The sequence below is a fragment of the Cryptomeria japonica genome, chromosome 6, assembly GCF_030272615.1.
Source record: "Cryptomeria japonica chromosome 6, Sugi_1.0, whole genome shotgun sequence".
NCBI lineage: Eukaryota > Viridiplantae > Streptophyta > Pinopsida > Cupressales > Cupressaceae > Cryptomeria > Cryptomeria japonica.
The window spans coordinates 155,620,761-155,634,465 of record NC_081410.1 but is presented as its reverse complement, the minus strand read 5'-3'; the positions used below and the strand labels follow the sequence as shown (position 1 = coordinate 155,634,465).

At 36.0% G+C, this 13,705-nt stretch overlaps 1 protein-coding gene across 1 annotated transcript in view; it reads left to right on the top strand.

Moving 5' to 3' along the window:
• Positions 1-8,035, top strand: part of LOC131035107 (AP-3 complex subunit sigma) — a 109,331-nt gene extending 101,296 nt beyond the window's left edge. Inside the window, exons 6-7 of the mRNA XM_057966745.2 lie at positions 6,225-6,316; positions 6,466-8,035. Coding sequence (XP_057822728.1) covers positions 6,225-6,316; positions 6,466-6,529 — 156 coding nt within the window. The 3' untranslated portion in view covers positions 6,530-8,035. The remainder of the gene's footprint in view (positions 1-6,224; positions 6,317-6,465) is intronic.
• The last annotated feature ends 5,670 nt before the right edge of the window (positions 8,036-13,705 follow it).

Genomic DNA, 13,705 nt, shown 5'->3' with positions numbered 1-13,705 from the left:
TCCTGGGCTAAGTTGGTGATCTTGGTATGGGTTTGAGCCTTTGAGGTTTGACAATTTTTTCCCTTGGGTATGGGTTTATTTATATATATACAGTTATATTATATGATATCATATATAAATCTAATATATTTAATAACATATAATAAACATGATTTTATAATATTATATAATATGTTTAAATATTTATATAATATTTAATACTGCATTAATAATAATTAGAATCTATAAATCTATAAATAAATTAATAATCTATAATCTATTGTATATACATATAATATTTTTGATATTATATAATACTTGATATTATATATAATGTAATATACAGGGACATTTGTGATTCTGATTTAAATGCACATCTAATGAAATATTACACCAAGATTTACCAATATTTATGCCATTGACATTTTGATTCATAATATGAACTCATGGTACACCCTTTGTCTGATATTTACATTGATATAGTAAAAGAGAATTGGGGATACACCTCCCTCTTGATTTCCTTGCAAGCATTGTTGTTTTTTGGTGTTCACGAGTTCATATACATGGACATTTACGATTTGGGTGGAATAAATTGGCATTGAAATGAGCCATTTTAGGGTTTTGTAATACATAGCCAATTTTTGCAGAGTTTTATTGAATGGAAACCCTTAATTGGGATTTTGGGCTAGACCTTGAGCAAACTCAAGGTCATCTTGGACTTGAACCCAGTGAAGAACCAGATTTTGCAATACATGGGCTTATATAGGTGAACCCAATAACATTGGTCATGGGGCCACAGTTTATTATTTTATCCCTTTTAAGAAAGCTCCCTATCCTTTATTTTTTTTTTTTTTAATATATATTTTTCTCTGTTAAGGGGTGTTTTCTATAGTTCGTAGACAGCATCCTCTTGCTGTTCCTCTTTTGGTGATTGCAATAGAGCATGAGTTCGGGTATTTATATTTTTTAGGTTGTTGGCCTTGATTGACCCCCTTTTAGGTTTAGCTTTAGTGTTTTTCATTTTTTATTTTATTTCAAGGTTTGTTTTTATAAGGATGTTAAGGAACTTCTTATCATCCTTGGGATTTTTGAGGGATGTCATCCAACTGTCTTGGGGATTTGTTTCAAACTTGCAAGGATGGGCTCTTATGGGGGTTTGTACATAGGGATGATGAGGTTGCTTTGTCTTTGCCTTCAAACCTAGGGAACAACCCCCGTCCAAGGAACAACCCCAAAACGTCAGGAATGTGTGGAACACTACTAAAAATGTTAATTAAACTATATGCACATATAAGGTATGCATTGACATAACATCACTGCTCATAGTTAAAGAACTTGAGTACAGATTCAAGTGTCTAGATTCTACTTGCTGAACAAACTTGTTTGATATTAGATTCCTTCACTTGCAATTATTTGAATCTATTATAACACATTAGGTATGTGCAAAAGTGAGAGGAAACTATCCAATCTTTAGGCATATAAATTTTTCACTAGACTACGTACTTGAGGCCTCCATGACAAGATAGCAATATCTACTCACTAAACTCATGAAAATTAATTAGCATGTGTTCCAACCAAGGACTTGATAAGTATCTTAAACTCAAATTAGATGCCTTAACATGAAATCCCAAGCTGCTATGCTGTGTTAGTAATATGCAACTATGAGGAAATTTATATTCCTTTTTTCGGGCATGACAGAAATTTCTTTAGTATAGGTATTTGAGTTTTCCATCTCGTGAGATAGCAATATCTACTGCCTAAACTCAAGAAAATTGATTTGTAGGAAGTGGCACTCCCATAGTGATCGAACTAATCGAATCCATCGAGGCATTATTTAGTAGTATATCATTAATAGTAAAGTTGTGTTTAGCAAACAAATAATGCCACAAGAATTAATATTGCAAAGCTCAATCACAAGTACCACATAAGGAATAACTTACATTATCCTCTAAATATTTACAAGTTAATTACATGCTTCAAAAGTCATCTTTTTGTGTTTCACTAAAACCTTATGATTGCAACCAAAAATTGTTATACTAAGATAAAATATATTCCCAAAAGCTTATAGGCATAAAAACACCACAAGGCATGACAATAATATCACATATGTATAGAACATAGATGGAAAACTCGGCTGGGGCTTGCCGGGATTCGTGGGACTCACGAGTCTGACGGCATTCCGAGTTGACTCGCTGCGGACTCACGAGCCACATCTTGGTGAGTCTCCTCCCAAGACTACTGAGTTTTAGTGTGTGACTTGTGCGAGTCCTAGGTGGGGACTCGCGAGTCTTGAGCTAGAACTCTTATGGCAGTGTGAAAATGGCCAGTAAGATAAAATTACAGAAAGTTAAGGATTTATTTCATTTCTTTCTGCTCCTTGGTGTGCAAAACAGGTCTGAATTGTGAAGTTACATTAGAAGAGGAAAGAGGAGGATGTAAACATTTATTTTGACATTGGCTTACATGTAAACATTTATAAACTTATAGTTATGATGCTGTTATTATGTTATACATTTTAAAGTTTGAAAGTTGAAAGTTGAAACTATGAGTATGATCATTGATTATGATCTATGAATGATGAAATTTCAAATTTTGAGTGTTTGAACTTTGAAGATCAAATGACGTGTAATGTTTGAATTATGGCTCTTATGTTCTCTCATTGCATTAATTTTTTGACTAGTCCTAGCCGAATTTTCTGCCGAGTCCTGAGTTGGAGGCCTATTTTGGGCTACCGAGTCTGCGGTGAGTCTGAGTTTTCAAACCTTGTATAGAGTCAAATTTGAATATGAAATAAGGTGACATTCAATATCAAACCTTGTATAGAATCAAATTTGAATATGAAATAAGGTGACATTCAATATCACTTGATCAATTTATGGATATTTTGTATGATAACAATTATCAATTCATATTATTTTGGTTAAAGTTTATCATGCTAGATTTTGATTTGTTCATGTGGAAGCCCATTAGAGAAATTGGCATTTTTTATCCACCCATTGTTGGCAAGGGCATCAATGATGCTGAACATAATGTCATAAATCCTACATGGGGAACTACGAGCGACACACCTTTTTAATAGTAGTTTATTTTAATAGTTAACATGTAAGAAAAAATTATGATAAACTTGTATGGTGATCAAACACATTCTATCCATGATGGGACTAAAATTCATTCATAATAGGAGTTCCACTCGGGAGATTTTACACAAATTGACAGTATTAAGAAATCATTTTGAATACTATATGAAATCCTTTTAAATGTAAATATTACACAATACAAAACACATTGCATGGCTTGTTATTGGTATTTAGAATGCATCATATAATGTAAAAAATTACAAATAACTTAAAAGTTAAAAACAAACTGTAGTAAGGTCTTCAACATCTGCTATAAAGCTTCATTTTAGAAGTTATGACTTCTTGTATCATTGTTTAAAAAATTAAAACGTGTCATAATAAATCATAATAGTATTAGATAATTCAAAAATAATCATTTGATTGCCCTAACTACACACCTTTTGCATAGAATTTATGTGTCAACTCCAATAAAAGAAAACAGGTAAAATGAAAAATAACTAAATGACGATAATCTTTAGGATTATAATGCTTGTGTAAAATCTCTAAGATATGTGGAATATACCACTATATGTTTAGATACTCAGTGCTCTTTATCCATTTTCTTCTAGTACCCCACTTAGAGAATCTGTACCCTTTCTCTTTAAGAGCAAGAGGGCTTTGGAGCTGTTAGGAATCAAGATGATTACTTTCTATTTCTGCCTGTTACAGGCATTGGAGGTGGTGAGCACCTGTTGGCTACATGAATTTATAAACAATTAAGGACACATTAGTGAGACAATGTTCCTCTTTGTTTACATGTTGTAGGTCATGTCATAACAAACACATGAACATGGTGTACAAGATCCCTCTTGTGGGAACAAGGGAAATTTTTGATTTCACCTAATCTATTATTCATATTTTGTATCCCTTAGATTTTGAACTTCTGACTTGGCATGAGAATAAGTCTAGTCTAGCTAATCGACTTAATATCAAAGTATCTTGATTCCCTTAGTCACATTCTAGGTGGAGTGAATTTAACTGGTTTAGATGTTGAGGGCCTTCTAGTCCTCCTAACCCACAACTTGGTCATTGGGTAAAGATAGTGCTATAAGGTTTTTCTTTAATTCTAAAGTTTCATTGGCCTTGATTGTTAAGGTGTGGTTCTATGTGCATTACCTTGAACTTTGTTTCTCCCTAGGCTTGTCTAGCTTGTCCCTCTTATCACTAGGCATTCTTTGATTTGCATCATCTAGTGACCTTGGGACCCATCCCTAAGACCTTGGGCTATTCCATGAATGAGGATATCTTGGCTGTGGTGGGATGGGGATGGAATTCCCTACCTGCACCTGGGCCTCCAAAGGGGGTTAGCCCTAGGATGACCCTATATAGGTAGAGATGTCTCAAGGGATGTTTCCTCAAGGGGGGCATTAGGGAACATCTTAGTATCCATGGAATGGCTGGGAAATGTCTAGACATCCCGTGACTGTCTTGGTGAAGTTAGACATCCCTTAAAGCCATTGAACAAATGAACATAAAAAAATTGAAAAAGCTAAAAGGTTTGTAGTTTGGATAAAAGTGATAAAATTATGAAAAATGCCAAGTACCATGAAGGTTCCTATGACCTCAAAAGCCTTAATTTGGGCTTGGTGGCAGGGGCTTCATTCCATAATCTGGAGGATATGGATCCCACTAAGAACTCTGCCCCAATCATCATTCTGGTTTTAAAAAGCAAATTATAAAAATTGTATTGAGCTGTGTCAGATAAAAAAGCAGCATTTTTCCTTGTTTTTATGAATATTCAGTTTTTTTTGGTTTCCTGAGATTTCATAATTAAATCCGGATTAATTGAAATCCATTTATACTTTTAGTTTGCTGAGTAAATACGAATTATGGTTACAATCAAATGATTCATAAACAAAATATAATGATCTTAGTGAAGATGCTTGGATTTCTGACATGTACATTGACACTGCACCTTGTTGTGCACCTTTTTGTCAAGTTCTACTCTCTAGTGAATCCCTTGCCTGGAACCATGCCGAACCTCCTGACTGATAGTATAGAACAGCCCATTCAAAATTTGGCTGGCATTGGTGTATCTGCTTTTTTTCCTTTGATGAATAACCCTGGGGCTTGGTACTCATTTATTCATCTTGAAAACAACAGCCACAGAAACAGTGCAAGAATTTGCTCAGATTGTAGTGTGGCGGACATTGAGACATTGAACATTGCAGAAAATGATCCTACTAAGTCTACTAGTAGAGTCTTGGTAGATAGTACAATTTCCACTCAAAATGCTGAAGATATGGTAAAGACATTAAGATTCACTGTCTGATGCAAAATGTCATACAGCAATACAAATTTGTGTAGTTTTCAGCTTCTTTTACTCATAGTGTTAGGATAAATGATGAATTTCAATCTATATAACTGCCTTTTTGTAATTAATTCTTCAAATATATATTTTTTAATAAATTATTTGAAAGCTGTCTCCAAATCCAGGGAAAATTTGCTGTCCCTGAAACCATCCCCTTGTCCCTGCATCTCCCCGGTACCAAAACTTGAGAAACACTGACATTATCAGACTTCATATCAGCCCTCATATATTACCAAATATCATCTTATCTTTAAGGTCGGTGCACTTGTAAAAGGGTTCATTAGAAGAAAATACTGGAGGATGTAAAAGAGTTCATTACTGTCACAAGAGCTGCATGTTAACTACTGAAGGAGATATGAAGAGTATTTTATTGTACATAATTAATTCCTTAACATGCAAATATAGTCTAGTAGTTTAATTTTCTTATTACAGAGCTTTGAGTTTTAAATAATCTCATTTTTCAAGGAGCTGGAGAATGCAACATTATAAAGAAAAAAGCTATAGGGTACACAAAACAAAACATTAAAATGGCATATAACTGTCTTAGTAATGTTATCTTAGTGCATTCAAATCAGAAAATAATAAGCCCACATCATAAACCAACATGTATCCATAAATATAATCACATCTTTCAATGCACAAGTAGTTATAGGGGTAAGTAATAACTAGCAAATTTCCTCTGAAAGTCAGATCTTGAATTGTTATCATACAAATAAGGCATTTGATGTAAATCATTAGGATACATGAAGGATTTGGTGTTGCTCATTAGCTGTTTTATGGTACAAATCAAGCTAAGAAGTTTTGAAATTTGTGTCCAGCTGCATACTGTTCTAGATGAGATTATAATGGGAGGTCAAGTGGTGGAGACAAACTCTAATGATGTTATCAAGGCTGTCCAAGAAATATTGAAGTATGATCTGAAGCTTGAGTATTTTCCTTTGTTTTCTTCATTTAATTGGCTCTACACTAAATCTTTGCAGACAATCAATTTTAGTAAATCTTTGAAGAACTCACTGGCTGACTTGTGCATGGTGAATTGGGCATCACCTTATTCAACAGATTGGAGCGGTCATCGGAATCGACATCCCTTGTAGCAAAAGCTACAGGCAGGCAAGTTCGATGATTTTTGAGGCTGATTGCTTATGGAATCTGCAATTCAAATCACTACACTAGTATATCTCTTCTTTTCCACACCCTCCAAAATTGAAAGACCTGGCTGTTACACTGGAAGGGTAGAGGAACCACTGACATTTTTAAGTGCATTGGATGGAGATTTTTTTTCCCCTGCAGCTATAATTAGTTAAAAGAACAGTTGTGTTTTAAGGGTGCTAATGGTAACAGATGTTGTATTTACCAATGCATCCAGATTTTTTTGTTTTTGGATGAAATGATATTGTTGTTAGTTTGGAGTGTTTTACGTTGATAGTTTCTTGATACAGAAGCTTTTCATTTAAATTTTGGGTTCCAAAACTCTCAATTCACAGTGTACGTCTTTCATTTTTCTAATTGGATTCATCGGTTTGGTTAAACAAATTGAACCAATGAATAATGGACCAGCAACCATTGTAGTTATAATTTTTATGTGCAGGATCGGTATCTTTGTTATATGGTTAAAACTTGCAAGCTTTTTCTTCTACCTTTAGAAGATACAATATTGAACAACCCTTAATTACTTTGATCTCAAATGCTTTACTTAGATGCTTATTGTTGCAGCTAGACATAATCAGACTTCGTGGATTTGGGGAATGTATTATGCAAGGAATTGTATTTTTTGAGAAAACAGAATGAGGAACTGCAACAAATGATTTGCAGTCTTCTTACTGGCGTAATTATACCATATTAAATTTGCCTCATTTTCTGCAATATTTTTAGTTGTTGAAGCTACATTTATATACATTCTCTTTGTTACACCGCAAATGAGTATGATTCTCTACCTTTTGCTTGAATCCTTAGGTTAATGTTTAATGCTGCAAAGCTTAATGCAATGAATATGTTGGAATTAATGACTATTCATCTTAGTTATTAATGGTAAATATGTTTATTAGAACAATGGACCATATGGGTCGTGGCCTGTAATTTATCAACATAACGAGATTATAATGTTGTGTTACCAGTTGGATATGATGCGGTAAAATGTCTGAAATGGTCATGGATGGAATAAAATTATTTAACGTGGAGGGAGTGCGAATTTGTGGAAGAAAGTGATTAATTTGCAAGTTGTCCGAAAAGTGGCACTAAGGATTAATCAACGTATCAACGTATCACCCAGCCATATATCATCACATTGCTCGGTGCTGCTTAACCAGCATTGCTGCCAACCATCAGATCTCAGCTTGATCATTACCATTGCTTGAGCACCCTCCCTGTGCCGTTAGTTAAAATGCTAGAACAATCAGAGGCAGTATTGCTATAGCAACCTCCCTATACTACTATACTATTAGACTGAGAATTGAAACTACATCTAGTATTTTTCCTCAGTCAATGCTGAATTTGTATTGTAAACAAGGACGCTAAGCACAATAGTTTACATTTGGGCAAACTCATATTTAACAAGTCATTTCAAATATTTCTTGTCGGACCTCAGACACATATAGCATTGAAATTCTTTATTCTAATAAGCTTCTGTTTACATGTTGAGATCATTTACAATTAACATTTATCTCGAGTTTTAAAATCTTGTTCTCTGATCCGTATTTGTTGAAATGACCTTTCTGACTAGCTTCATGTCTTACTCGGAGTTTCTTGCATATCATGCATTGAGGGATATCAGGAAACTTTTGCTTAAGTGATTCATTATCTTAAAATAATGTGGTCTTTCAAGTTTAAATACAAGAATTTTTATATTTAATTAAATTATTGGTAAATTAACACACCCTTGATCAAATTCAATATAAAGTTCGATTTAATTTAACCGTGCATGCCTACCCTACTTGCCCGCCCAATTCTTAACCAGAGGCTATTTTACATTAATCAAAAGAGTCTGGTAACATGGGGCCTAAATCTCACACTTACCCAAAATCAAACCAAACTTATTTGTACGCTTTGGAATGTTACATCCTCTTATGGTTATGATCAACTTTGTGTAGGTAATAATTTATTTCAATTTCTCTCTCTTATTTAATATACAAATCATTTTAATACACAATTTATTTATTTAACATACATTGCAATTATTTCTCACGTGCATGCACACAGGAACACACACACGCACACACACACAAACATGCATGCGCACACACACCCACACACACACAAACATGCATGCACGCACACACCCACACACATCCGCGCGCGCACACACATTCACATGGATGGAAAAAGAATATTTAGGGAGAGGACCTAGAAGTTGTTATGGCTTTATTTGGTAATTGAAGGACATTCAAAATTTTGAAGTCAAATGCTTAAACTTACTTTTTGGGGTCAAGCCATTGAAGGAGGCACACCCATATTTTGTTGCGAGACGTTGCTAAGTGGTGCATTAGTAAAGTTATCCAACATATATAAGGAGAGAAACCAAATATTAAATTCAAAATCACATATGTGACTAATTATCCAACCATACCTTTGGTCAACCGCCTCCAAATAACTCCACTACCTCACAATGTGAAATACTATTTGATCTAAAGTGGTTAAGGATTGGATAATGTTCACATAATTTTAGGGTTTAGGGCTTCCATTGCAAGCATAATGTTGTACTATATACATTGTACACAAGTTTGAATGCAACACAAATGATTGATTATGGACAAAACTCTCCTCACGTAACTCTCACATACAAAAGTCCTCTCAACAATCTAGGGAAAACTTGCCTACATGAGCTCACTCAACATGTTGACTACCCAACTTCAAATGACCAAGGTTCGGGTTAGTAATAGTGACTCCACAACTTGGGTTTCTTGGGATGTTCACTAGATTCCAAGGTATTTATATTTTGAAGTGTGGATACAATGTTTTTTGGCCACAAAATTATTACTCCTTGATATTTGTTTTATTCCATAACTTATGTAGTCTTACAAGAGTTTTATATGTCTTTCTTTCACTAAACAATAAATTAATTGATGGAGATTTAGGTTGATAAGTTCATAAAAGAACTTGCACTCATTCCTAATAGATCTCTGTTGCAAAAATCAAACTTGTAAACCTACCTATTGAAAACTAACCATTTGCATCTTACACAAATTGTGACAATGATATAACTTTTTTTGTTTTTAGTAAACCCATGGATTATTGCTAGTTCCTCTTTCTTGGGATTGGCGACTGATTGATTGGTATGTGTTGCCTTTGAAATTGCAATTGGAGTTTGAGCTAGAAGATTGGTTGGTATGGTTGCAAATGTAGGGCCAAGAAATACATGATATAAACGCCTATTAAATAGCATCTCATTTGTAGGGGAAGAGATTCAAGAAACACAAGGTTATAAATGTTGAGCATATTCTTGAGAAACTTAAATGTCTTTGCCTAACAACCTCATTTTTTTTCTTAATCAAATGCCTTTTTCTTGACATCAAGTTCTTATTGATTCTTTATACTCCCTTCACGTTTCTATCTCTTTGCATTGTTGGGACTTTTCTTTTTCAATTATCTACCCTTTCAATTCCTTCTCAAATTTTAGTTATTTTTTCTCATTGTCTATAAAGTGTTGTGCTTTCCTCTACTTGTTCTGTTTTCTTGTTTTGTAATTTTTGAAGTATTTTCAAGGCCCTCAAGCACTTAATTAACATTATCCTTTGTTGTTTGAAGTAAATATTGAATTGAGAAAATATATTCATATATAAGAGTCAAAAGCTTGACTTATATGAATAGGAAGGCTAAAAGATTAAGTTTGAATACCTTCACCTGTTTGGTATCTTGAAAATGATATAATTGTTATGACCATCAAATATGAGATGCCTATTATTTGGTCAAACTTCTTCCAGAATAGATAAAGAAAAATGTTGTGGCTAATAATAAATTCATGTTATCCAAACATGTTTTTGGGCTAATGTTGACATTCTAATCTCATAATTAGGTAAGTCATTTTTGGTGCACCTTCTTGATTTGAAAAGATAAAATCATGGAATTCTCTATTACATTGCATTCATAAAACACAAAACATTAAGATAATTCATTATCTACATTTTGACAATGTTTGTCACACTTTTACAATCCAATTTGACAACGAGTTGCATTCCATTGTTCCTACTTAGTTTAATTCAATTTCATCACAATTCTAAATCCTATTTAGCTCATAATTAAATTTATGATATAATCTTTTCAAGTTTTTATAAAATGCTTTGTCAATTGCATGTACATATTGATAATACACACAAAATTTCTCAATTAAATTCAATCAACATGTATATACTAGCAATACCTTTGGTATGTGATAATATAGCTCATTTGCAACCAAGTAGTAATAATCTAAATTAAAAAAAACACACCCTTCCAAACCCATGAATACCTCTCTCAAGCAATAAAACCACAACTAGGGTCATGTGGGTGTATACTCCAAAGTGGTCTATTCTCTTTATAAATTAGTTATTAAGAATGTTTTTGATTATAAAGCAGCCAAAACTGGGGGTTGACCCGAAAGAAATAGAAAAAAGCTTTACCAGCACACACACCGCAGACACACGATAGTCAGCCAATCCCTACTCTAGTAATCAAAAACAAAAACTGCCTGTCGCTATTGGATAACCCAAGATTGAAACCAATCTCGTCCAACAAGCACCATAACCAACAGTAAACCATCACAATGTCAATACTATAAAAACTGTTAAAAGTAGCAATATTACCATGGAACCAGACGTTCCAACGATAAAAACTATAGCAAAAAGGAAGGAAACCAACCATACAACCTAATTATCAGAACCCGTGTGCTTAGAGAGCATAAGCCCAGTCCAGTCATCAGCCACGAACTGGAACAATTCCTTAGTGGTGTCGCTTCCCAGCCCTTCCGGATCAGCCTTATCCTGGTGGAGCAAGCACAGAGAGGTAGCCGACGAGTGCATCACTTTGACAGCGAATTTCCCAATCTTGTTGACATAGGACTCCAGGTGCTTCAGCTTTTTCTTAACACCATTTAGATCTTCAGAGATAGCATTGCAACCCGAACACTACACCGCCTCTTCCTCCCCTTCTTCAGCAGCAGTCTTCTCGCCGTCAGAATGTCTACCTTCCCCCTCAGAGGTGTGGGGCAGGGAAGTGTTAGAATGAGGGGAGGTGTTCTTGATATCCTCCTTGATGGTCTCCGAGTCGGGGACATTAGTGCCCAAATTGGAGGAATCCGAGCCCTCCGTGGCCTCCAAATCCTCCTCCCCCTTCTCACTTTCCGCTTTTTCATAATCCTCCTCTTCTTCGTTAGCATAATGCTTTCTCACAACCATTTGATTCATCCTGGATTTGTTTCTGTGGGATCTGCGCGAGGTGATACCCTCCTCTACATCAGACTCAACAAGGAGGATTTTGGGCTCCTTTCTAAGTTTCTTGGAGGTGGGTTTTGCAGCAAAAGGGTTGCATTTATTTTTTTCCCCAATTTTGAGGGGACAGGGGGGGCCTTGGTCAGGGGATTGACAAAGAGTCATCGACTTTTTCAAAGACTTTTTGAGGCCTTTTTTAGTGCCTTCAGAGGGACCCAGAATGGAGAGGGCGGGTTGAACTGAGATAGGTTTAGGGGGGCAAAGGGCCTTATGAAAATTGTAAAGCCTAAACATCAGCCCCTGGTGGAGGATGGTAAAATTACCCTCTTGACTCATACAATTGCGGACATCTTTGACAGTAGACTCAAGAGCATGCAACAGAAAGAAAGGAAAAGAAATGGTGTCATGGTGCGAAAGTGGTTTAGCAATGGGAAGTGATAATAGTAGAACACACCATACCTTCCCTCGAGGGTGAAGTATTTCATTATGATTTTGCAAACTTGATCCCACGGGTAGGGTAAACATTCCCTATCGAAACCCCCATGCATTCTGGTCGGTTCCTCGCCCTTTTTGAAGAAGCAGTTCATGCTGTTTTCGTCTGCAACCTTGCTGGTTTTCTTCCATTTCTTGGCTTCGGTGGAGAGACCCGTAGCCTGGGCGATAACTTCCTCACTGATTTCAAATGAAATGTCCTCCATGACCACCCTCCTATCCTTCCAACTGTTGACAAATTGCATGGAGAGGTTTTCGTCGAATCCCTTCATGGCTTCCATGAATGGGATGATTCCTCCTTCCTTAGCATACATCCAGACGCACGGGTCGTTGCGAAAATAGTCATCAAAATTGTCTGGTTCTACCCAAACTAAATCCCCTCCCATGCTAGCTTCCTCCAGAGTGAAGTTGAGATACAATGCAAGCCTGAAAAGAGAAATGCAGAGAGGAAAACTAGAGCTGGAGTTAAGAGAAAACAAACGGTAATTAGCCAAAATATTGTGCAAGGTGTAATAATGATTTTTGGTGTTGTTTCCCAAGGCCTGCGTCCGCCAGCTCCAAGAAGCATGCGAAGGGACACCTCTTGATATCTCCGTCAACTTGCAAAGATCGTCATTATGGCAAGTTCTAAGTTTCTAGTTAAGGTAATAATTAGGGTCCTTGTTGTGATTAATGATCAAAAGTTGGCACTCCAACCCATCGACGATGCAGAAATAGGTGGCCAGCCAAGTCAGCATTTGACAGAGAAGGTGGGGACCACGAGAAGCCAGCATGGCAAAGCCCACCCAATTTGAATTTAAATTTCCCGCCAACAACGTAGCATAGCAGCTGACCCAAAACAACCTATTGATTAAAGGAAAGTGGCACTTCATTGATGGATAGAGGCGATTTGTTCATTCCCAATAAGGTCCTTCTGCTTGTCAGTGAGAGAATTTAAGTGCCTCCAACACCTCATTCCTTTTATCTCCAGTCTCGTCGCAGCCAGTGAGTCCGCCACCGCATTCCCCTCTCTGTAGATATGTTGAATTTGAAATTCCTCCAGCCAGACAATCATGGACCAGATGTCCTTGATGACATTTTTGATTCTCTAGTTGATCCCTAAAGCACCTTTAGTGGCCTCGATAATTAGTTTAGAGTCCCCTTCAATGATCAGTCTTTTGATATTGATGCCAAGGGCTAGCTTAAGCCCCCCAAAAAGAGCAAGGGCTTTAGCCATGTTGCTCGAGACAGAGTCAAAATTTCCTACATAGGCCAAAACCAGGTTGCCCAAGCTGTCCCTGATAATTCCGCCCCTTGCCGCTGAACCATTACGAGAAGCACCATCAAAATTGAGCTTGAGCCAAGGGGGGGGGTGATGACCATCTGGTATTAAGCCTCTCCATCTTTTTCAAATTGTCATATCGAAGGAA